The sequence below is a fragment of the Neolamprologus multifasciatus genome, chromosome 7 (assembly GCF_963576455.1).
Source record: "Neolamprologus multifasciatus chromosome 7, fNeoMul1.2, whole genome shotgun sequence".
Taxonomy (NCBI): Eukaryota; Metazoa; Chordata; class Actinopteri; order Cichliformes; family Cichlidae; genus Neolamprologus; species Neolamprologus multifasciatus.
In genome coordinates this window covers 7,410,770-7,432,799 of record NC_140445.1, presented here as the reverse complement: position 1 = coordinate 7,432,799, position 22,030 = coordinate 7,410,770, and the positions used below count along the sequence as shown (strand labels likewise).

Below are 22,030 nucleotides of genomic sequence, written 5' to 3'. Positions count from 1 at the left end.
GAAAGCTGGGAGGAGCAAACGATGAAAACCAAACAAAACAGAACAAGACTGGAAAAAAAAACTCAAGATTTATTTGACAAGCACTTTTCACAAAATGCCCTGTAAACAAATTAGAGCGACTAATAATACACATCAAAAGTTTGCTACAAATAAATAAAGTTCCTACAGTCGCATTTATGTTAGTTTCTCCATCAGCTCTGAGCGATGGCTGGAGTGTTAGAAGGCTCTAACTCTATAACATACACATCACTCCTCCTGGATCCACCGCTGCCATGGTAACCTGTACTTTTGGTCCTTTTTCCAGGAGGAGCGGGGTGGACACTAATAATGCAGCTCTAGTTTTCTGTTTAACTTTTACTGTGCGTGGAATACAAACAAAAGACGAGGATGAAAAATGAAAAACTAGCAGTTATATTGTGATGTGAAACCGTGCTCCATCTCTCAACGAACCCATTATAAAAATAAAAACATCAAACTTCCTAACTGACAGTCTGAGGATAAGTAGACTGAAACTCCTGTGTCACTTCAGTTTAACTTCCCAAAATACAAAAATACAAAAACGGAATAGGATTGTTGGAAAAAAAAAAGGGAAAAAGTTTGCATGGAATAATTTAGAGGGGAGCATTTAAGCTTCATATGTCTGTGCCCAGAAAAACAACTATGTTCTGCAATCACACACACACACACACACACACACACACACACACACAGACATCCACTACAGAAAAAACAAACAAAACAAAACTGCATTGTTTCTGTCTTTCCACTCTAACCTCGTGCTGTGAGTGTTACATGGCTTTACTGCAGCATGTAGTTGGAAACATTGCCTCAAACACTTTCAGTGCGATGGAGTAAAAGCGGCACTCTGGGAGCCAGGCTCAGTAATCCAACATATTGATCACTGACATCAGTGACAACCCCAGCCCCGGCCTTAAAAAAAAATAAAAACACAAAAAGAACAGCAGAAAGGTTGCACATTTTGACCCACTTTTCAGAAAATACTATTTCCCATGAGCACTTCTGTCAAGCTTAACCACATGAGGATTTAAAAGACACTTCAGACACAGAAGTCCTATGAGGAATCAGTAGACTGCACATGTTTTTATACTCAGAGAGAAATTTAAGTTGGGCTTTGGTTAGCCAGACAAACGAAACATACATTAGGTTTAATTTACTGCCCGTTGACCCGATATAAAACCACAGCAGCAGGCCTACATGTGAGAGGACGTCAGCACTCTGATCGTCTTTAAATATTTCAAAAAAGGAAAAAAAAAGCACAGCCTCTGTTCAGCTTTGTGCACAGACGCACAACATGCCAGGTCAAATAACCAACAGTGAGAGGCAGACAGATGCTTACTGTCAAAAGCACAGCAGCACAGACAACAACACAACACTGAAATTGTAAAGACTGCAGGAGCAAAACAGAGTGTGTAGTGATATCCAGCAACAACTTCCTGAAGGGAAAAGTTGTTGTGTGTTTGTTTGTTTGTTTTTTGTTTATTTTGACAGCTGGTTCTGCATCATCGCCCACCTACGCTCACCTTCATCTGCAACGTAAAGGCACCGCTAAATACAACAGGTTTCTGGTGACAGCAGATTAGACGTATTTACAGAACAATTAGTGAAAATGTAAAAAAAAACAAAAAAAACAACAACAGTTCTTGTTTTATAAAAAGAAAAGAAGAAAAGAAACTACAAATTATTGACACTAAAAGGGTCAAATAACCCCAAAAGAATGACGATGGCTGTTTAACTTCAGATGTCTTCATCAAGTTCATATGAGGTGTGTGTGTGCATGTGAGAGAGAGAGAGTGAGTGAGTGAGTGAGTGAGTGTGTGTGTGTGTGTGTGAGAAAAGCATTAGCGGAGTTCAAACATCATCAGTTATGATATCTTAGCCCAATCGTCTTGGCCTTTTGGCTGAAGTAAAAGGGCGACTTGGTTTTTAGGACTGCTGAGGCACAACTTCCATGAACTTCTGACACAGAGCTGTGGTCGAGTCTGAAAAACAAACATCGGAGACGGTTAATCATCACTTCGCCTAAGTTTCCACCCAAACAGAGCTCAAATACAACGACTGCATCCCAAGTCCCATTTATCTGACCTTAAAGGCCACAGTGGCGTTCTTATTTCTACTCAGGAGAGCTATGAGTGAGGAAAACATGAGATCACCACTAATAAAAACCTTTAACAGGGACCTCCTTCAGATTTAGCAAACCGAGTCTAACCCTGAACCCTGAAATGGGTTTCAGGGGCCAGAACAGCTGAGGTCACCTGGAGTTAAACATTTAACTCAGCGATGAAAGAAAGAAAAAAAAAAAAGCTTGGATACAAATCAAGAGCAAAGCAAACGTTCAAATGAATGGAGCTGAAATATGAAAGCCTATCAGTGTGGACCAACACCACATCTTTCTTTACCCAACGTAAAGCCTTGAGATGATGAATCTGAAATCCTACCAAATTTTACATTTGATTGTTAAATGTTATTATTTAGCTGGAAACTGACAAGGACAAAATGCAGCAGCTGAAGAGAGAAATACGGATCAACACACCACCGTATAAACCTAAAATATTAATCAGCAGCAGAACGGAGGACAATTTTAAAAAGCTTCAAGAAGAAAAACTTGTCATGTTTTTATTGAACCTAGCATTGAAACTTTTACGCAGAACCTGAGATAACTCTGAATTTTCGCAGTAAAAATCAACTGAGCTTATATTAACCTCCTAGGACCTGGCGTCCACATAAGTGGACATCACATTTTGGGTTATTTAGACCAAAATACTCAATTTTGCTCTACAAGGGCCTTATATCCACTTACAAGGACATTATACTGCTACTGTTCTATCAACATTTTAAACAAATATCCTCATATGTGGCTCTTATTTGTCTTAAAAACAAAAAGAAGGTAAAAAAAAAAAAAAATCTGGAAATTCTTTGTTTTTACATTCATCAGCCCCAATATGCCCAAATATCAAAGAGAAATTAAAAATGCATGCCGTGGAAGAGTTTGGGTCTTAGGAGGTTAATGCACAAATTAAAAGCGCACACAAAAACAGGTGGAATAAAATGCTCCAAGTAACATATTCATAGACAAGGGGGAGGAGTTTGTTTTACTTACGGATTCCATTTCGCAGCCACTTGGGTTTAGTCTGCCACCACACACCAATAAAATAGACGGGCAGTCCGGTGGCGATGATCCCAAAGCCGATGGCGCACTCGACTGGAGTCTTCCAGAAGGAGACGATGATAAGGAAGAGGCAGGCTAACACAAAGCTCACTGGTAGCAGAATGTTCACCTGCAGGGAGAAGCACAAAAACTCATAACTGAGCGTTTGCTGAGAAATAACGCCGCTGTAAGCCACCTCTGCATTGGCTCGATGTTTTAGAGTCAGCGTGAAGTGACCAAAACTACAGTTCCTCCATGAGCCACTTGAGGCAGGCTCGCAAAAGGAGTCAAAAGCTCCTAAAATACCCAAATTTGTAGCAGGAAAAAGAATATTTGCAATATGCTATAAAAAACAGTTATGATGTAAACTGTTTTACAACGTATCCACCTGGATAACTGAACTACGGGCGTGGCACCACTTAGCCAATATGTGTGTGTGTGCATTGCCCCTATGGCAGCTACAACATTAGCACGTCACCATTTCATCCACATAAGGTGGCAGCGGAAATGCTAACAAAGAAGGCTCAAAATCCAATCCTAAACCAATGAGGGACATCATGGTGGCTAAATCCATCATTTATACTCTATGCACAGAACCTACGGCCATCTTTTATATACAGTCTTTGTGATATCTAACCTGGCCAAGCTAGATGCAATAAGACAGAATGCTCCCTATTATATATGCTAGATAAACTAATTTAACCACTAGTGTCCACTAATGGACTCTTCCATTAGCACCCTTCAGTTGTAAAAATCATCAGCCAAGTAAAATATCGAATCACCGCCACCCTCACAGCTCTGGTTAGCTGAGGTGATAAAATGGGATGCCAGGATGTGGCAGGTGGCACGATTCAATAAAGTCTAAATCTTTCACAGATTGTCCTTATAATCTATGGTGGCCCTGAGAGGCCAAATGCACTGCAACTTAAGAAAACACCAGTAAATAGAAAAAACACAGAAAAAGCTCACAAAACACAACAGAAGTGTAAACGGCTAATAGCAAACATGCATCTACAGTATCTTATGGATTATCCAATTAAAATTACCTGCATCTTTTGCTCCCTCACAACACAAATACATAAGCTGTGAATGCCTCTCCCAGAAAAATTTAAACTGTTGTGTTTTGAAAGCTTTTGCAGCATTTTTACAAGCTCATACTTTCTTAAGTTTAAGCTGCAGTGTATTTGACCAGAGATGGGCAGTAACTTGTAACGCGTTACTAATCCGATTACTTTTTTCAAGTAACAAGTAAAGTAAGGGATTACTATTGCTAAAATGTTAATTAGATTACCGTTACTTTCCCGTAGGAACGCTGCGTTACTGCGTTACTAAAACCGTGATTTTTTTTGCGAGAATGTCTCATGACAATGACGTAAGCAAGTGCCACGGTCGTGACAACAGCTGTGTGCAGAGCAACAATGGATAATATATTGAGTGCGGGAGAGAGTATGAGCGTGCAGCGTTTAAAGCGTGGAAGTACTGACCTTACTTTAAGTTTGATTCCACAAAAAGTGACAAAAACATTAGCGTCCGTTAGCATTGTGCGTGGGAAGAAAAAAAACAGCGAAAAAAAAACCCTAAACGTCCAAGCAAGCACCGAGTGCGCTACCACGTAATGGGAAACTCACAGAGAAACTCGCGGATTCTTCAACTGACCGCTGCGGCACACCTGCACCAGGATAAACATCCGCCTACCCCGCTCCTGCTTTACAGGTGAAAATAGAGCAACAGGACCGCTAGTCTGTGACTTTATTTATTTTCTGCTGTGTTTTACTTGCATCTATTTGAAAGAGTGAGTGTAAACACAAAAAATTATTTTATTTTATGTGCTGGAATGTGCAGAAAATAGGTTTAAATGTTAAACTAATTTCTTCCAGTCAGAGAATGTTGCATTTAATTAAAATTTTGCTTGATGCATAAAGTTAAAAGATTAAAACTAATAAAACAAGTTTTAAAAAGAGACTTTTCCATTTGATTACATTTTGTATGATGGATTATGCAGAAAAAGTAGAATTGAGCTGAAAGATCTATCGCTTTATCACCTATTCAGGTTGTAAATCGTGTTTTTAAAAAGTAACTAAGTAACTAAGTAATTAATTACTTTTGAAAATAAGTAATCAGTAAAGTAACAGGATTACTTTTTGGGGGAAGTAATCAGTAATTAGTTACTGATTACTTTTTTCAAGTAACTTGACCAACACTGTATTTGACCTCCCAGCGCCACTGTAGTAATCCTTATTACCGGGTTATGTTTGATAGCGTCTGTGCTCAACAATCATATATGCGATGCACTTGTGTTCAGATGCTACACGTAGCATCAATGTGAGCAGACACTGTCAATAACCGAGCTGTTCTTAGGGCACAGTGTTGCATCTCTCCTACAAAAAGGACTCATTAATAAATCTAACTGTGTGATTCTCCGCTACTCTCATTGGCTGAACAGCAGGAATGTGACAGACAAAGAAAGGAAAAAGGAAAAGAGTGGGAGAGTGAAAGAGAGATGGAGGTCAGCAGGGACAGTGCCGCTCCTGTCCCAGCCACCCGCTTTCACACAGGACTGGACCAGTACATCCATTTGCCTCTTTCACTTTTCCGCCTCTGACCATCAAACACACACTCAAATTGTAACAAGGGTCCTCTGTGATGCGGAGAGTGCAGCGGTAGCACTCTTCCTCTTACTCACACACACACACGTCTGTGTTTCCATCACCTCAGAGGACATCACGGAGATTGTGCAAACCTACCCAAACCATAGCTAACTTTCCAAATCTGGACCCTAATTGTGAAAGCTTTCAACCTCAAATGTAACATTCAAAGACCTTTTTTTGCTTTTCCCACACTGACTGTATAAACAGATTCAGGTCCCCACAGCATGGGTAACACGAGTACACTGGACACACACACACAAGCATGCAGCCAGCCTCAGCACCAGCTGACTAGCATCCAGCTCCCCTCCTGTCTTTTAATCTGCAATCAGTATCTGTTCATCTGCACTGAATGAATCTTTGTCTGTCGCTTTACACAAAGAAGGAAGATTTCCTGCTGCCAAAGCCAACTTCAGTGGGAGTCAATGATGACAATGACCAAGAGAAGATCCATTGTTTTGGCCTGCCTGACAGGCTAGTTCTCTCCACCACCAGCCACATTTTTTGCTGAAAACCTCTTAAAAACAGTTCTCGAGGCTGACTCACCTTTATTGGTCGATCCAGCTCAGGCTTCTTATAGCGGAGCCACATCATTCCTATGATTGCCATGGCGATGCAGAGCCAGTTGAAGAAGCTGAAGAAGTTTATGACGGAGAAGATGTCGCTGGAGAAGGCGTAGAGCAGCGTCATTAAACACTGGACAGACGGAGAGAAGGGAAAACATTACCTCTCTAAGTCTGGTGACACTGCCTCCATCTTTGATGCTAAGTATGAGATTTTCTGCATGCAATTAAATAAAGTAACTCATTGAAAACAGTTCTGAGCAGGTGTAAAAGTTGCTAGCATGTTGGGATGGTTTGATTCTCAGCTGTGTAAGAGAGCAGCAAAAAGTCTTTGTTTCCAGAAAAGTTCTCCTTTGTCCTTTTATTCAAAATTAATTAAAAATATTCTGTAACTGTATATAATAACCTATTATGCAGTGAAGTGAAGTGAGATCCCACAAATTAAAATACTCAAAAGACACGCACACTATTATTTTAGCTATGGTTTCAGAAGATGTGCTCTCTCGTGTGCCAATAAAGAAAGTTAAAAAACCAAAAACATACAGTGAATATAAGTGAGGGGAGTGGGGTCAGCAGAGTGGGGTGGATCATTGACAGCAGACTGGGCAGGTGACCCTCCCGAGAACCCACAAAGAATAACCTGAGATGAATAGAAAGACACAGATATGTGATTAATCGCTGTGAAAAGAAAGATGAAGAGGCTCCGGGTGTTTCTAATCTCGACTCTTAACACTTGCTAATTGTGTGTGCGCACGAGTTGTTTTTTTAACATGGTTGGTGTGAGAGTGTTACCTGGATGATGTGAACAGTGAGCCGTTGACTGATCCGAAGCAGGACAGGCCTACAAACACCGGGATGATCCACGCCATGGGACCCAGGTGGTAGTTACCAAAATCCTGTAGGCAACAACATCAGCAACATATATTCAGCATTCAGCAGCAAGTATTCACATCTTTGGACCTGTTATACCCCCCACCCAAATATACAGTGCTGTGCAAAAGCCTTGAGCCACTGCTAATTTCTTTAAGACAATTACAATCAAGACCAACTTCTTGGAAGCTAAACATAAAATGGTCCCGGGCAGTAGTTTTCCAGGCTTAAAGTTTTTCTTTGGACACTGGCTGCTTTAAAATACTGCTGTAAAACATGGTGGAGGCTCTGTCAGGGTTTGGGGTTACATTGCAGGCAGTGTTGGGCAATGGCTTCATTTTTTCAAATTGGCAATGATCCCAAACACTATGCAGTAAGCACACCTGGATTGAAAAACACACTATCACTCATGAACTGGCCTCCCCAGAGGCCGGGCTTCAACATTATTAAAGTAGTATGCGATCATTCTGATAAAGAATGGAACAAAAGCCAGTCAGCATCTAAAGAAGAGCTTCAAATGTCCTTGAAGAAGCCTGGAGAACTATTCCCTAAGACCACTTAGAGCAGGGGTGTCCAAACTCCGGCCCGCGGGCCAACTGCGGCCCGCGATCCATTTTTAATTGGCCCGCAAGTAATTTTATAAATAGAATCGAATATGGCCCGCACTTCAACTTTTGCTTGAGTGTATTGCACTTCTTAGTTTTAACACCAGGGGGAGCTACTGTCGATCGTGGCAGTTGCTCCACCAAAAAGGACAATCACAGAAGAAATTTAGCCCAAGTTAGTTACTAAACATGGCAGAACCAAAGAAGCGAAAGGTAGAAAGTGAATGCAGAAAATTTCAGACATGGTGGGAGAGTGAATATTTCTTCAAAGAATTCAAGGGGAAGTGTGTCTGTTTGATCTGCACTGAAATTATGGCAGTTATGAAAGAGTATAATGTACGACGTCATTATGAAACCAAACATCAGGCCTATGCATCCTACACTGGTGCTGAGCCAGAGCAGAAATTAAAGCAAAGGGTATCTCTCCTGCGGGGTCAGCAACAGTAATTATTTCGTGCTCAAAAGGTCCAGAAAAAGGCTACAATAGCCAGCTATGAGGTCGCCCAACTCATCGCAAGACATGGCAAGCCTTTTTCAGATGGAGACCTCATAAAACACGGCCTCGTTAAAGTCACCGAAATAATGCGCCCGTCAACAACGTCAGCATGTCCAGAAATCCAGTTGCTGAAGACTTGTCAGCCAACATTAAACTGCAACTGTCTGATAAAGCTGTGCTTTTGATCTTTACTCCATCGCATGCGATGAGAGCACTGATGCCACAGACACCGCACAGCTGCTATTTTTTTTGCAGGGAGTGGACGAGCACTTTAGGTGAGTAAAAAATATATTCCACAGTACCCGTGTGTTAATGTGCAGGTACACATGCTTCAAATATCAATAATGCGCATCAATTCTGTCACTACCCTGCTTTTGCACACTAGGGGTGGGTTTTTATAATCGATTTATCGATTAAAATCGATTCTGGCTTTTACTGTTTTGCTTCGACCATGACGCACAGCTCTCTCTCTCTCTCTCTCTCTCTGTACTGTTTTCTGCAGTTACGCACAAGTCTACCGTTGTTTACAGTGCTGTCGACCGACGTTTTTTTTTCTTTTTCGTTTTATATACTTCCGAAAAGAAAACCTAATTTCTGCTGTTCAATACTGAACAAATTTAAACTTTTTAAAATTATGCAAAATGCAAAACGCTCAGCTGTGTCTCTAATAAAACCGCTGTAACTTCAGAGGTAATGTTCATATGTTCATTAATGGTTTTCTCTTGTTTTTGATGTACTGCAGAATATTTTTATAAAATCCCAGGCCAGGAAAATCACCTTCATGTTTTTCTGTGTTTTATCTTCAGCTACTTTGACACAAAGGCATCTGCTGTGATGCTCACACCTTTGATAAACTCTTGCATGTGTCAGCTTCCTTTTTATAGATACAAAAATATGTAAATGTACTGATCTGAATTATAATATATCTGACTGTCAAAATTTCCCAGATTCAAATCGAAGTGAATCAAATCAAATCGAATTAAATCGAATCGTGGATCGAATCGATTCGGGACCTTGTGAATCGGAATTGAATCGATTCTAGAAATCAGTGACGATAACCAGCCCTATTGCACACCACTTTCTTATATGCGCTTTTCTTGTTAACACAAAGAGTACACACCGCTGTGCACTGCCCACGTACACGCAAAGTCAGCTGATCTCATCTGATGCAGATTTGCTCCTTGATCAAGTGACATTTGTCTGGATTTTTGGCACGAGTGGCGATCAGCACCGCGGCTGGATGTCCCGATTTACATACCCAGCGCAGCTGATACTCACCAGAATAATTTACTAAAATTATATGCACTCCTGTTATTAAGTCCAGTTCAGTCTGTTATGTTGATAACGGTTTCAAACTAACGTTAATAGGTGTGTTGCTAAGCCTAATAACTTAAATAACAAACTTGAAATGTGCCCGTCCCATTTTCCCCTTTATTGTTTTTTCTCTGTGCTGTAAATCTTCTGTCTAAGAAGAAATCTGAGGCTGCTGTTCTGAGAATGAGCTACCAAAGCTTTTTCTGAATAAATCAATAAAGATCCATTTATGGAAAGCTGTGATGAAGGCAGTTTTGTCTTTAATTATATTCAACAATATAATATATTCGACCACTTGTAAGTGATTTTTCTAAGTTTAATACACTAAAGTTAAGGTTATATACCCAATTTCTAGTAAGTGGCCCAGCCCCTCCTATATTTTTATGTATGTGGCCCTCAGTGAAAAAAGTTTGGACACCCCTGACTTAGAGGAATTACAAGAAAATTTCCCTTCCGCTCCACGGGTGGTTTCGGATTGGCTTTAACTCAGGAGGTAGATTAGAGCAGGTTGTATACTAATCAGAAGGTTGCTGGTTCAGTCTACTCCAGTCTGCATGTCAAATATCCTTCGGAAAGACCCCAAGCTGCTCTCCGAAGCATCTATTGGAGTATGAATGTGTCAATATAAAATTGTACTTAGTAGTAGGGATGGGTATTGATAAGATTTTCACGATTCCGATTCCATTTTCGATTCTGTTTAACGATTCGATTCTTTATCGATTCTCTTATCGATTATTTTTTTTTAAAAAAAGGAGAACACTAAGGTCAATTAGCTTAGATCTTTGTTTTACATCTTCTCTTTGAACAAGATAGAAATTTAGGAGTAACATGGCCTTACAAACCCAACAGTGAGATCTTAACAGATCCAACCTACGGCTCTTCAATGGGGTGTCACAGGGTCCCCAGGAAAAAAAAATTGTGAATGTAAAATAATAAAATAAATATTCTTCTGTAGCAATTACACAAGAATATCCAATAATGTCCCTGCCTACAATTAAACACATTCACTTACCGAAAATCGGGGGCATCTGCTGTGGCAAATGGGTGCAAGCCTTTTACCACAAACTTAGTCACTGCTCGGTGACATTCGTCTATCCTGGCCTGAAAGGAGACGCTACCGGTAGACTGTAGCAAGAACTGCCAGCATCTGAGGCAGCCAGACTCTGTCTGTCTCTCTCATCATGGTCATCTAAATGCACAGTAATGGCAGGTTTTGTAATAAGGCAGATCGCGCTAACATAATATGCACTGTTAGTTGATTAGTTACCTGCCGCATTAACGGGAGAGGACGTGCAAACGTTACCGCTGCTGCTGGGTTGAGATTCACGAGTCCGGAGCGGAATTAAAAACACGACATTCATTTAAGGTTATCGCGTGTTCTGTGAGCAAATGCTTTTGCATATTCGTAGTGTTTCCTCCCTTAAATGAAATATCTACTTTACAAGTATTGCAAGTTGCCCTGTTGTCATCCGTTCTCGTAAAGTATAACCAAACTTTTTAGCGTTTGAGCCGCCATGTTTCCTGCCAGGTAAATGACGCTCCGCAACGTGGTGACGTCATTCGGGGCGACTGGAATCGATAAGGGAATCGTTTGCAAAAATGGCAAACGATTCCAAGTAATTGAAACAGTGGGAACCGGTTCTCAACAAGAACCGGTTTTCGATACCCATCCCTACTTAGTAGTCAGTATAATCTTTTTGTGATATATAAGTTTGCATATTATAGAATACTGCATGATGACCCTTTTATGACTGTTGTTGGAATCAAGACTTGCTTTATAAATTCTTTCTCACAGCGATAATAGCTGGGCAAGCTGTTATCATTTCACTCCTGCCAGGAAGATGGGAGCTGGATGCTCTTATCTTCAAGAAGAGGGGCAACGTCCTTCAGAATAACACACACACACACACACATACACCTGAACCACTTTTATCTTCACTCCCTACATACTAACATTCCTCTGTTAATGAATAAGACGTATTCACTGTTGTATTACTTTTGTATATAAATAAAGGCAAGTGCAGGAACAAAGCGCACATCACAGGGCCCCCACTCTGGTGTGAGCATTCTGTGATCAAGCCCTTGCAAGTTAAAACTGCAGCGTCTGTGTGTTTCTACCTTTAGATTCTTAGCTGAAGAAGTGTCTTTAGAATAAATCTCTTGACAGAATGTGTGTGAATGTTAGATAGGAAGCACTTAAAGCATACCAAATACAGACTTTCAAGCTTGTTAGAACTGTACAAACTCTGTTTTTGTCTTATATCTTTTAATAAATCACCGAACCAATTTCCCATTTTCCTAGCAAAATATAAAGAAATGAGGGATGGCTCAAGACTTTTGTACATTACTGCAGCTCAAAGCACTCACCACAGCCACAGCCTCTGAGTTAAGCATCTGATCGGGGGAGAGTGTGGTGAAATAGGCCAAGTTTGTTAGGACATACACTGCTGTCACTATCGGCAGGGAGATGATGATGGCTCGAGGAAGGTTTCTGAGGAAAACGTACAACAACGGCAGGCTGATTACAACTGCGGACTTTTGACTACTCCACGTGAATTTTAAAGGTAAAATCACAATTGTGATCAACTTACTTGTAAGGTTCAATCATCTCCTCTGTAACAAAATTCAAGTAGTTCCTGGAAACAAAAGAGACAACAAATAGGTGTTGAACAGTAAAAAAAAAAGAAAAAGCAATGAACCTTTATTTTTCTGATATTTATTATTTAAAAGAAACATCAGTAATGTACAGTATGTTCAGTGTTATTTGTAATAGCCATTCATTGGACTTATCAGATGATATGTTACTGACAAAATGCCCCAGCGTTTGATCCATTTCCACACCGTCTCCAAGCACCAGGTTTAACATTTGAATTGAGGGAAACTGGATACAGGCAGACAGTGGACAGCAAACTAATTGCACAGCTAGGCTGATGTGTTAACTCACCAGCCACCATAAGCAAACAGGCCACTGTAGAGTGCCAGGCCAATACTTCCAAACTCATATTTGGACCCCTTGAAGGAATTCTCTGGAAGAAGTCCGACTGTATCACCTGGAGAAGACAAAAGGATTTTTAAAAAAAAGAAGAAGAAGAAAAAAAAAAAAGCCCCAGTTCACCGTCTGCGCTATTGGGCCACGGGCAGGTTGACCAGTCATTCTGGCACAATACATAAAACACTGACCAGTGAATCCACAAGCCAAAGAGCATTTGAAAGGGGAAAAGTCTAATATCATGCTTAAATCCGCCCCACTATGCGGATCAGTGAAGGACTGCAGAATTACTGGAGTTAAGACCTGGCTGAGACAGTCAATAAGTAACCCAGACAGTGGCGAGGCTATGCGGGTCGACATAAGGCTCACGCAGCCTATAAAAGAGGCAGAGTTAAAAGACGAGGGAGAGGGGCAGGAGAAAGCCTGTGGTTAAGGATAGTTCAACTTTTTAACATGTGCGTTATTTCTAATTATCATAGCTCTATGGATCGCGCCCTCCATCCAATGGCATATGAGATGCTAACGCTGATATAAATGCAACTTGTTCCAGCAGACAGCATTTGTATTTCTCTTCAAATCCTGAGCCCTTATGGGGATTTATCACATTCTGATCACTGCCTCTTTTCCCAGTCCTTCAGGTTTCTGCTGGTTGTAGGGAATCTGTGTACAAATTCCTGCTCTCCACGACATGCATTCTCATTCTCAGACATGGCGACGGTTGCTAAACCAACAGCCCCCGGCAGTGTTGGTACTGGGAGGGTTAGCCCTGAGCCAATGTGCAGCGTGGGAAACGCCCGATTACTGTGCAGCCTGGTCCGACGGACAGCCTCATGCATTGCTCCACCTATGATGAGGCAGACAGATGTGTGGCCACAGTGTCAAGAGACCATGGCGCTCCCCCAGCGGCCAGCTTGGGGGGGCGCTCACTTGTTAAACAGCATTAAACGGCTCTTTATGCTTAATAAATTAGCACTGCCAATATTACAGGACATGGCAACAATTACCTGTGCACACTTTCTTGTCTGCTGTTAATATTCCCGTAGTTTTGATGCATTTAAACTGAACCTAGGCGACAACCTAAAACATTGTTTTTTTTAAACAGCTTCAACAGTGAGAGGTTGTGCCAATGCCCGTCTGAAGAAGAAGTTTGATTATTTTGAACTGTGAATCATGCAAAAATATCTATTGCAAGAATAAAAGTATGGACTGATAATCTACATGATGGGTCCCCCTTAAGATGGATTGCTTTTAATATTTGAGACAGTTGTCATCTGAATTTGCCTTTAAATATTCTGCTGCATATTCCAGCATCAGTTAAACGTCACAAAGCAGCTTGCTCATGCTGGTTTGACATTTCTATGAAGAAGAATAGTTTTTTTTTTTTTTTTTTAAACCATGTGAGTAGCCACACATTGCACAAGTCATGTCATCCACCTCAGGCCTTATGTTGACCCGTGTCTCAACTCGACAGAATTCCTGTTAAACTCACAGCTTCTGATCAGGCTTAAAAATCTGTGGAACGCCAACTATGACAGTGAAGTCTGACTCATCACAGCTCCTTTTGTTTTTCTTTTCTGATATGATATGACATTTTTACGGGACTTACTGACCTTTGATATTTAAAGGGGAAAAAACCACAGAAACGTAATCTTTAAGAAAAGCAACCAAATTAAGGCACATTTCTGTTGGATCATTCATGCAAGCCATTTGTGTGAATGATCCAACAGAAAAGCAACCAAATAAGCCTCTTTTCATAGCTAGATGATGCGTTTTATTTGAACTGATAACACGTAGACCTCCTATTTTCAGGCATGAGTATGGTGAAACCTTTAAATCTTTGCCTAAAGTCAGAGTGGGGGACTTTCCTCACAGTTCTGTTTCTACCTCTCATCACATTCCACCATATCGGTCTGGGCACGCTGACCCACCACCAGCTGGTCTCATGATACAGGCACCAGACAGTGAAAGTGACACACACACACACAATAAAAATCAAATATGCATGAATGACAGAGAACACACACACAGCTAATAACTTGCCAGCGACACCTGAATGAACTAAATTCCTGCCTTTTGTTCATTCTGTGTGTAGAATCAGGGCACAAAGCACAACTCTGACAGTGCACTCAAAGACACCTCTTTAGTTTTTTGATAAGCACACTTTATTTCAAGTGCATATTAGTTCTCTCAGTCACGCTCTTTACAACCACAAATATTGACAGATCATGAAATGGCAAAAATCGGTCATGGTCTTTAGCACGCAGCTATGACAATGGTTTTAATCCACTTATTTATTGTAAGAAATATTAACCTGCTTACCTTATAATCATTTACAGTCACTTCCTCACGCAAAGAGTTCTCTACATTTCAGTGAGACCCGGCACCAATGCATGTAGTTGGTGAGCAGATCAAATTGGCACAGATGTCGTCAGCTGTAACCCCGAGTCTGATTCCAAATACAAGGCCTTTCTACTTGTCATTCCCCTGCGTTCTTTCCCTTCATTTCCTGGCTTTCTCAACAGCTCTCCGCTAATAAAGGCTTTTGTGCCTTTATTAGAAGCTGCTGTGGTGTAAGCTTTAAAGTTTCTCAATTATTCTTATTTCTTCACATCAATACAGTGAATAGGCTGGTTTTACATCAGAAAATATGTTTCTTGATGTAGTCAAAGGAGCTTGCAAAGAAAAGCGTCTGGACTTCTTTAAGTTACTTGAAGACGTTTCACCTCTCATCCGAGAAGCTTCTTCAGTTCTAAGGTCAAATGGTGGAGAGTCCCAGATATATCCCCCCACAGAGGGACAAAAGGACCCCCTGATGATCCCCTAATCGCCTGAGCCAAGGTGTGGAACTGGGTGTGGGTCCCAATCAGCCAGAGTTTCAGGTGAGCTCATTGTGAAACCTGGCCCCACCTTATCATGCGAATTCCTGAGGTCAGATGGCCCAGGATGTGAGTGGGCGTTAAGGCGTCTGGGAAGGGATCTCAAAACTGGATTATAGATGGCAGAGAGTTGGTGTCGTAAACCACCGCCTCTGTTCAAAGATGGTCGCTCACAGTGGACATAGATGGCTTCTTTCACTCCTCTTTCAAACCATCTGTCCTCTCTGTCCAAAATGTGAACATTGGCATCCTCGAAAGAGTGCGGGTTACTGTGAGTCTGATGTGGTTCAGACTCACAGTTAGCGGTAGCACATGGATTAGTTATACTATTTGAAATGAGATGATGTATTTGTACATAGGTGGGAAGTAACCACCTGTGAATCAGGTATGGTAAACAGGCTTTCTAGCAAACACGGCTTTACTTTTTGGACACCTTGGGCCAGGGAGAGCCGTGCTGAAGTGTGACCCAGCAGTTTGTGAGTGTAACTTTGGGTGTGAGCAGCTGTGTTGAATAATTCCTGTTACAGTCAAGTAAATGAAGACGATGGGAGGGAGAGCTTGTTCTTACAGATAGATGGTCTCTGTTTGCTTCTCTTACAAACAGTCAAACTAAGAAGGCGGAGGCTTTATTGAAGCTAATCAGATTGCACTGCCTTCTAATCTGACACTCCAGGCCTCATGAACAGGGCCCTATGTGCAAAGCTTCAGAGCCATGCTTTAACAATTCCCATGCACTCACTAAATGCTTCAGAAAGCTAGAAATATTTGGAATTGTTGAATCTAAAGTGAACCCATTAGTGCATGAGGTGCTTTCGAGGCGCACTCAACCAGTCACGAGCCAGGGAGAGCTACAACAGAAAAAGGGATTATGCTTTCGTTTGTTGATATAATCACAGGCACATGCCTAGTCTTTCTAGAAATCTATGTAATGTGAGACGTCCCAGGTAAACAGTTATTAGAGGCAGAGTGATGATTAAAGATCTTAAAATTGATTCAGAGTAGACACCAAACCAGAAATGACACTTAGAAAAGGACTAGAATAACAAATAGGTAGAATCCGTCCTCGTGTTTCATTTACAAACCGAAACAGACACTAGATAAGTGAACTTAGCATTCAGCTTACAGGGAACGGATCAGAAAGGAAAGATGAATGAGGCCGCAGAGTAAAAGCAGCTCATGCTTGTTATTTACTTGAGAACACTTTGATGAAGTTTTCTCACACTACTGGGGGAAGAATTACTTCCAAAAGTATTAATGTAATTAACGGTATTGTGAGAGTAGAGCACAAAGGTCAGAGGCTCCCTGCAGCTGCTGATGTTACAGATTCCACAGTTTGCTATGAATTCCCCACAGTTACTGAGACAAGGCTGACACAGGTTTGCTGACATGAACAAAAACAGCGGAAATTGATATTTTGTCAACTTTTATCGAATGTTGTGAGTCACTGCAACCTTTTTACCTTTGGGTATTCAATATTGGATCCATACGGCATGATTTTGGTCGAGCACCTTAAACTAACAAACTGGGAAGTCACCTCAACTTTACAAAGATTTAACGAGTGCGGCACAGAACATCGGTGTATGAGTCGAAAATATTGGCTTTAAAAGTCTGACAAGGAGACATGCTGAACCAGACGCAGCTCGGGTTTAATCGACCACCACTCAGGTGATCTCCGACCTGTCATTTTACCCGCTAAGCCTGTGCATCTGTGGCTCCAGTGCACCTCACAGCTCCAGCTGAACATGTTGAATTTATTCCAGTTTGGTTCTGATTAAGTAATCTTACTCCATAACAAGATACCCTTGCTCACTTACTTCTGTGTGCAACAGTTAGCTGAAGTTTTACACCAACAATTTGGCAGTAGCGGCAACTAATAATGGATCAGAACATAAACAGTGGATTTGGATTTGATATGAAGCAGCAGAGACTGGCTGGTGCTGCAGTGCGCTGTTAACGTAGTTTTAGATACACATTTATCACTAAAGAAACAGGCTGAAGTAAAGCCAGACTAATCCCGGTCTGCTTTCGGTGTTGTGTTTTGATGCATTTCCTTCATAATTTTTTAGCTTATTTCCTTTTTTTGTTGTTGCTATTTTGAATGTGGACACTTGTGCAACTGCATCAACTTTGCAGTGTAACTGCAGTTTTAAGTGAACCAGTACTGCCACAAAATCTGCTGAATTTCAACACATCGATGGAATATAAGGTGTTAGTGTGTTTACACTGACGTCAGTGTTTCATACAGTGAAAATACACAGGTTATGTACAGAGTCTAGAGCCAAAATAAGCCCTGTGGTCAATCTCCTTATACTCAGATGTACCAGCTCATCCTCATTCAATACACAGTGCTTGCTGTATTCCCGTTTATTGCATTTCTTTCTTACTATTTCTGTCCAGGAGAGCTACTCTGATCTATTGCTAATGATCTAATGTACCCCCGTTTTCCATTTTCCTCCGTCTCTCTCAGAGGAATACGATGGACGACAGCTTCATTGCGTGCAGGAAGAAAGCCAGCCATGAGAGCAGTTAGGAGCCAACACGGGTAGCAGATTGGGTACAAGCCTCCAGTCGCCTGGTAGAAGCTTTAACCTCACAAAAGAAGCAGAGGGGTGTTGTGTCAGCTTTGATATGTAGACCGTGGTAGTCAGTCTTGGCTGAGAGTGCCAAACCCTTCCTCTAGAGGGCAGTTTGATCGCCTAAGCGCACTTCCTGTCTGATTAAAAGCACACTTTTCAGTGGTTTATAGTGAGCCGAGCACATGTTCGTGGTTGTTCAAACAGACGTTATTTGTGACTCAGACTTGTAACAGTCAATGAGCACACTCCCAAATGTGTCCTACATAAGAGCCATTATATGGTTTATCTGTCCTATCTTTACACAACACTTCACCAGATCCTGTTGGTTGTAATAAAATTCAGAAGTCACTCCATGAAATCAAATATCTACAAATCACGTGTGTGAGGGTTTACTCGGGATGAGAACACAGCAACTGAAAGAGAGGCGATCCAGACACAATTTAAGAGTCACAAGCGACGAAAGACATGAAAGCTTTATACATCTGGGCCATCACGACTTTCTTTTTAACACAATTATCCTCACAGTCACAGTCAGTTTGCTGGTTTTAATCTTAGACTCACTTTGAGGAAAAAGGTACACGACAACACTTCTTCAAATCTCTTAGTGAAGGAGACACAGATCCATTAAGTTAAGTAATCTAATTTAAGGATTTCCCCCTTGAAACTGAGATTACCTGCTTACGTAAGGGTTGATTGTGCCAGCAGGCGAGCTACTGTGTGAATGGAATACACAGCTGGACTAAATGCAGCTGAAACGTCCTGTTTTTTGTCGCGTGGCACACAAACTGGTCCGTCAACTTCCTCGACTGCTGATGCAATCACGTGCAAACTCAAACTGTAAAGACTTTCTACACTGCCTAAATTATTTAAGGGAATCTAATAACAATATAAATGGAACATTAAAATCCACAGTTCATAAAATCCACATATTTTACCATGGAGGTTATTTACTGTTTAACTTTTGTAATGTGTGTCAGGCTCTTAAAGGAACCTTTTTATGCTTTTTAATTACTTTCTGATACACTGTCATGATGGTCTATCCTCTTATTAAACATGGACAATGTTTTACAAGCGCTAATGGATCAGTATGGTGTCACAGAGAGCAGAAATCCTTAATGTGGGCATCTCAGACGGCGAGCACGGAAGCCACACCCACCTGATGTTCAAACCTCGTGCTTTTTAGGAACAGCCAGTGAAAAGGAGAGGGAGGAAAAACAGACTGAGTGGGTTCATCAAGCCTGAGTATATTAGAATATCAGCACGTGTCATTTGCATATTTGTGGCTACCTCAGCCCGTCTTCAGCCATGTCGGTCATTTACATTTTAACTTGTTAAAGGTGTGTCTGGAGGGATGGAGGGAAACAAAGTGGGGGTTGGGCAAATAAAGCCGGCATAAGAGCAAAGAGGTGACGTGTGCATTTGTGTATCTGTGTGCTTGTGCAAGGTACCTTGTCCAATCTTGACAAATCCGATGATTATGATGAGCCCGAGCGCTAGAAGCTTGGCTGCCGCGAAGAAGTCCTGCACTCTGGTGGCCGCCTTCACGCTGTAGCAGTTCACAAAGGTTAACAACACTGCGAAAGAAAAGGAGGCAGAGAAGAAGACCACAGAGGAAAAGAGGTCACTGACACAAAGCTTACAGGTGTGTTACGCGTACAGGAAACCAATCTTGTAACCAGTCTTTACCCTGTAATGTGTTTCTTCTGCTCCACTTGTGGGACCTAACAGTGAGTGTGTGTGATTGTACGTTCTGCTGTCAACATGACGCGAGCAGAGGAAGAAGTTACAGGGGTGACACATTTTTAAGAGAATAAAGTCTTTTCTCTTGTACCCATCTGTCTTTTAAATGCCCATGTACCGGCTGGTGCCTACCCTATCCTCCAAAAGCACACACACACGCAAAGTTGCTGCAGTAGCCTGTTAGAAGTGATTAACTAAAGCAGCAGGCCTGTTCAAAGCTCCTAAATCAGGTCGGGGCCACAATAGAAAGACGAGACGGCACAATGAGACTCTGTATTTGAGAGACCAGGACAAAGGAGAAGGAGGCCAAGTACAGTACAAGGGTAGACACACTTTGGCATCCAGACCCACAAACACACACTAATGGCTAATACTTGGGCATGTAGCGTACACGTATATTCACAAACCTGAAGGGAACAGAGACACACTGATCTGAATTATATAGATTCCAGCAGCACTCAAATTATACAATACCCGGCACTAAAATAGACTTTAGGAGCTAGGAATGTGCAGCGACCCTGACCACCGCACCACCACCTACATCACACACACACACCTCTAAACTTATGTTCAGGCAGCCATGAAGTCTTGAAAAGAAGAATGAAGTGATGAAACAGGTGATAATCCTGAAATAATTGCTTTAAGACTAAATAAGGTGTAAAACAGCCCAGTGCACATAGAAAACTCTCTGCACATCCATCATAAATGTGTGGCTGTTTATTAACTTAGACATGCCACACGAAAACTGATGATAAATTACTTGTTTTTAAACCACACCACTAAAACTGGGGTTAAATCATCTATCGGTGTACATTTGCTTGCATTTGATTTAATAAAACCAACTTAGATTAAGTTATCATATCTAAATTTTAAGAAGTTAAAATGAAGGCATTTATTTTGAAATCTTTGCTGCTTCTCACGTCACAGAAAATATTATTTATGATAAACACCAGGAATTATTTCAAAGCAATCAATTGGGTTATTTTTAAGACCTATAACCTGTGAGCAACCTACATCATCCCGGCAGCTGATGTAATATCGCCGCATTTTTTCACTACTGCCTCGGAAGCTGCTTCACGCGCACGTGTGCGAGTGCTGATGGTATCGCACGCGCTCCATAGGATGAGGCTTTATATATTGTGTGTGTGAGCAAAGTCGTTCATTATTATCTCAGGAGGTGCCCATGAGGTGCCCACGAGGCATAGGTGTTTTTATAGTATATACATACAGGAAGTGCCACCACAACCGCCTGCATAGGCACACTCACACACACACACACACTAAAGTTGCATCATCTCGACCGGTGCCTGAGCTCCGATACTCACTGATGCAGAGGCAGGCCACTAGCTTGGCCCCCGTCTCCGGCACCAAGCACACGGGGAACAGCGGCTTCAGGAGGTAGGTGGCGAAGACGTAGGCGACGATATACTGGGAGGACGGCCGGATGATAAGCAGCTCGATCCAGAGTTTGAGGAATGCCGGCAGGGAGCCGTACACTTCCAAGATGTAGGCATAGTCGCCGCCGGACTTGGTGATGGTGGTCCCCAGCTCCGCGTAGCAGAGGGCGCCCACTGTGGAGAAAACCCCGCACACCGCCCACACTATGAGGGACAGACCCACAGAGCCAGCCTCTCTCACTACGCCTGTCGGCGTGACGAAGATACCCGAGCCGATGATGGTGCCTACGATGATGGCCACGCCATTCAACAGCGTGATGGTCCTCTTCAGGGCGACCCCTTCCTCCGCTCCGTCTCCTGCTGTGACGTTGCCGGGGCTGCTGAGGTCGCTTCCCGGTGCTCCATCCTGACCGAAGCCCCCCTTATCACTGCCGCTACCCGGGGACAGCATCCTCTCAGTGACCTGCTTATCCTCCTCCCTGTCCACGGACGAGTTGGAGCTTCTCTTCTTCAGCCCTGACATCGCTGGCTGAGCTGGTTCCTCTTCTGTCTGCCGCACAAAGCTTCCCGTCTCGCCCCCCTCTGTCGTCAGTCTGATGTGCCGGTCGCTGTGATGCTCAGGCCGGCCTCAGCCACGAGGAGTCCACGGCGTGTCTGTTGTGTGACTCAGAGCGGCGTGCTTTCTCTGCTCTACTCTCTGAACGAATAAAAGAATCGTGGAAATTACGACGTCTCTTACGTCAGAGCCTATCCTCCATAAAGCCCTCCTTTATTCTTTACACCCCCTAGCGTC

At 42.1% G+C, this 22,030-nt stretch overlaps 1 protein-coding gene across 1 annotated transcript; it reads right to left on the bottom strand.

Annotated features, from left to right (window-relative positions):
- Positions 1 to 53: 53 nt before the first annotated feature.
- slc7a5 (solute carrier family 7 member 5) lies at positions 54 to 21,925 on the bottom strand. The gene is made up of 10 exons (XM_085165516.1): positions 21,166 to 21,925; positions 19,549 to 19,674; positions 12,604 to 12,709; positions 12,251 to 12,295; positions 12,027 to 12,150; positions 7,167 to 7,270; positions 6,918 to 7,014; positions 6,358 to 6,507; positions 3,119 to 3,296; positions 54 to 2,000 (listed from the first exon to the last, which is right to left on the bottom strand). The coding sequence occupies exons 1-10, from the start codon at positions 21,758 to 21,760 to the stop codon at positions 1,945 to 1,947; spliced, it is 1,581 nt and encodes a 526-aa protein (XP_085021642.1). The 5' UTR covers positions 21,761 to 21,925; the 3' UTR covers positions 54 to 1,944.
- Positions 21,926 to 22,030: the final 105 nt, after the last annotated feature.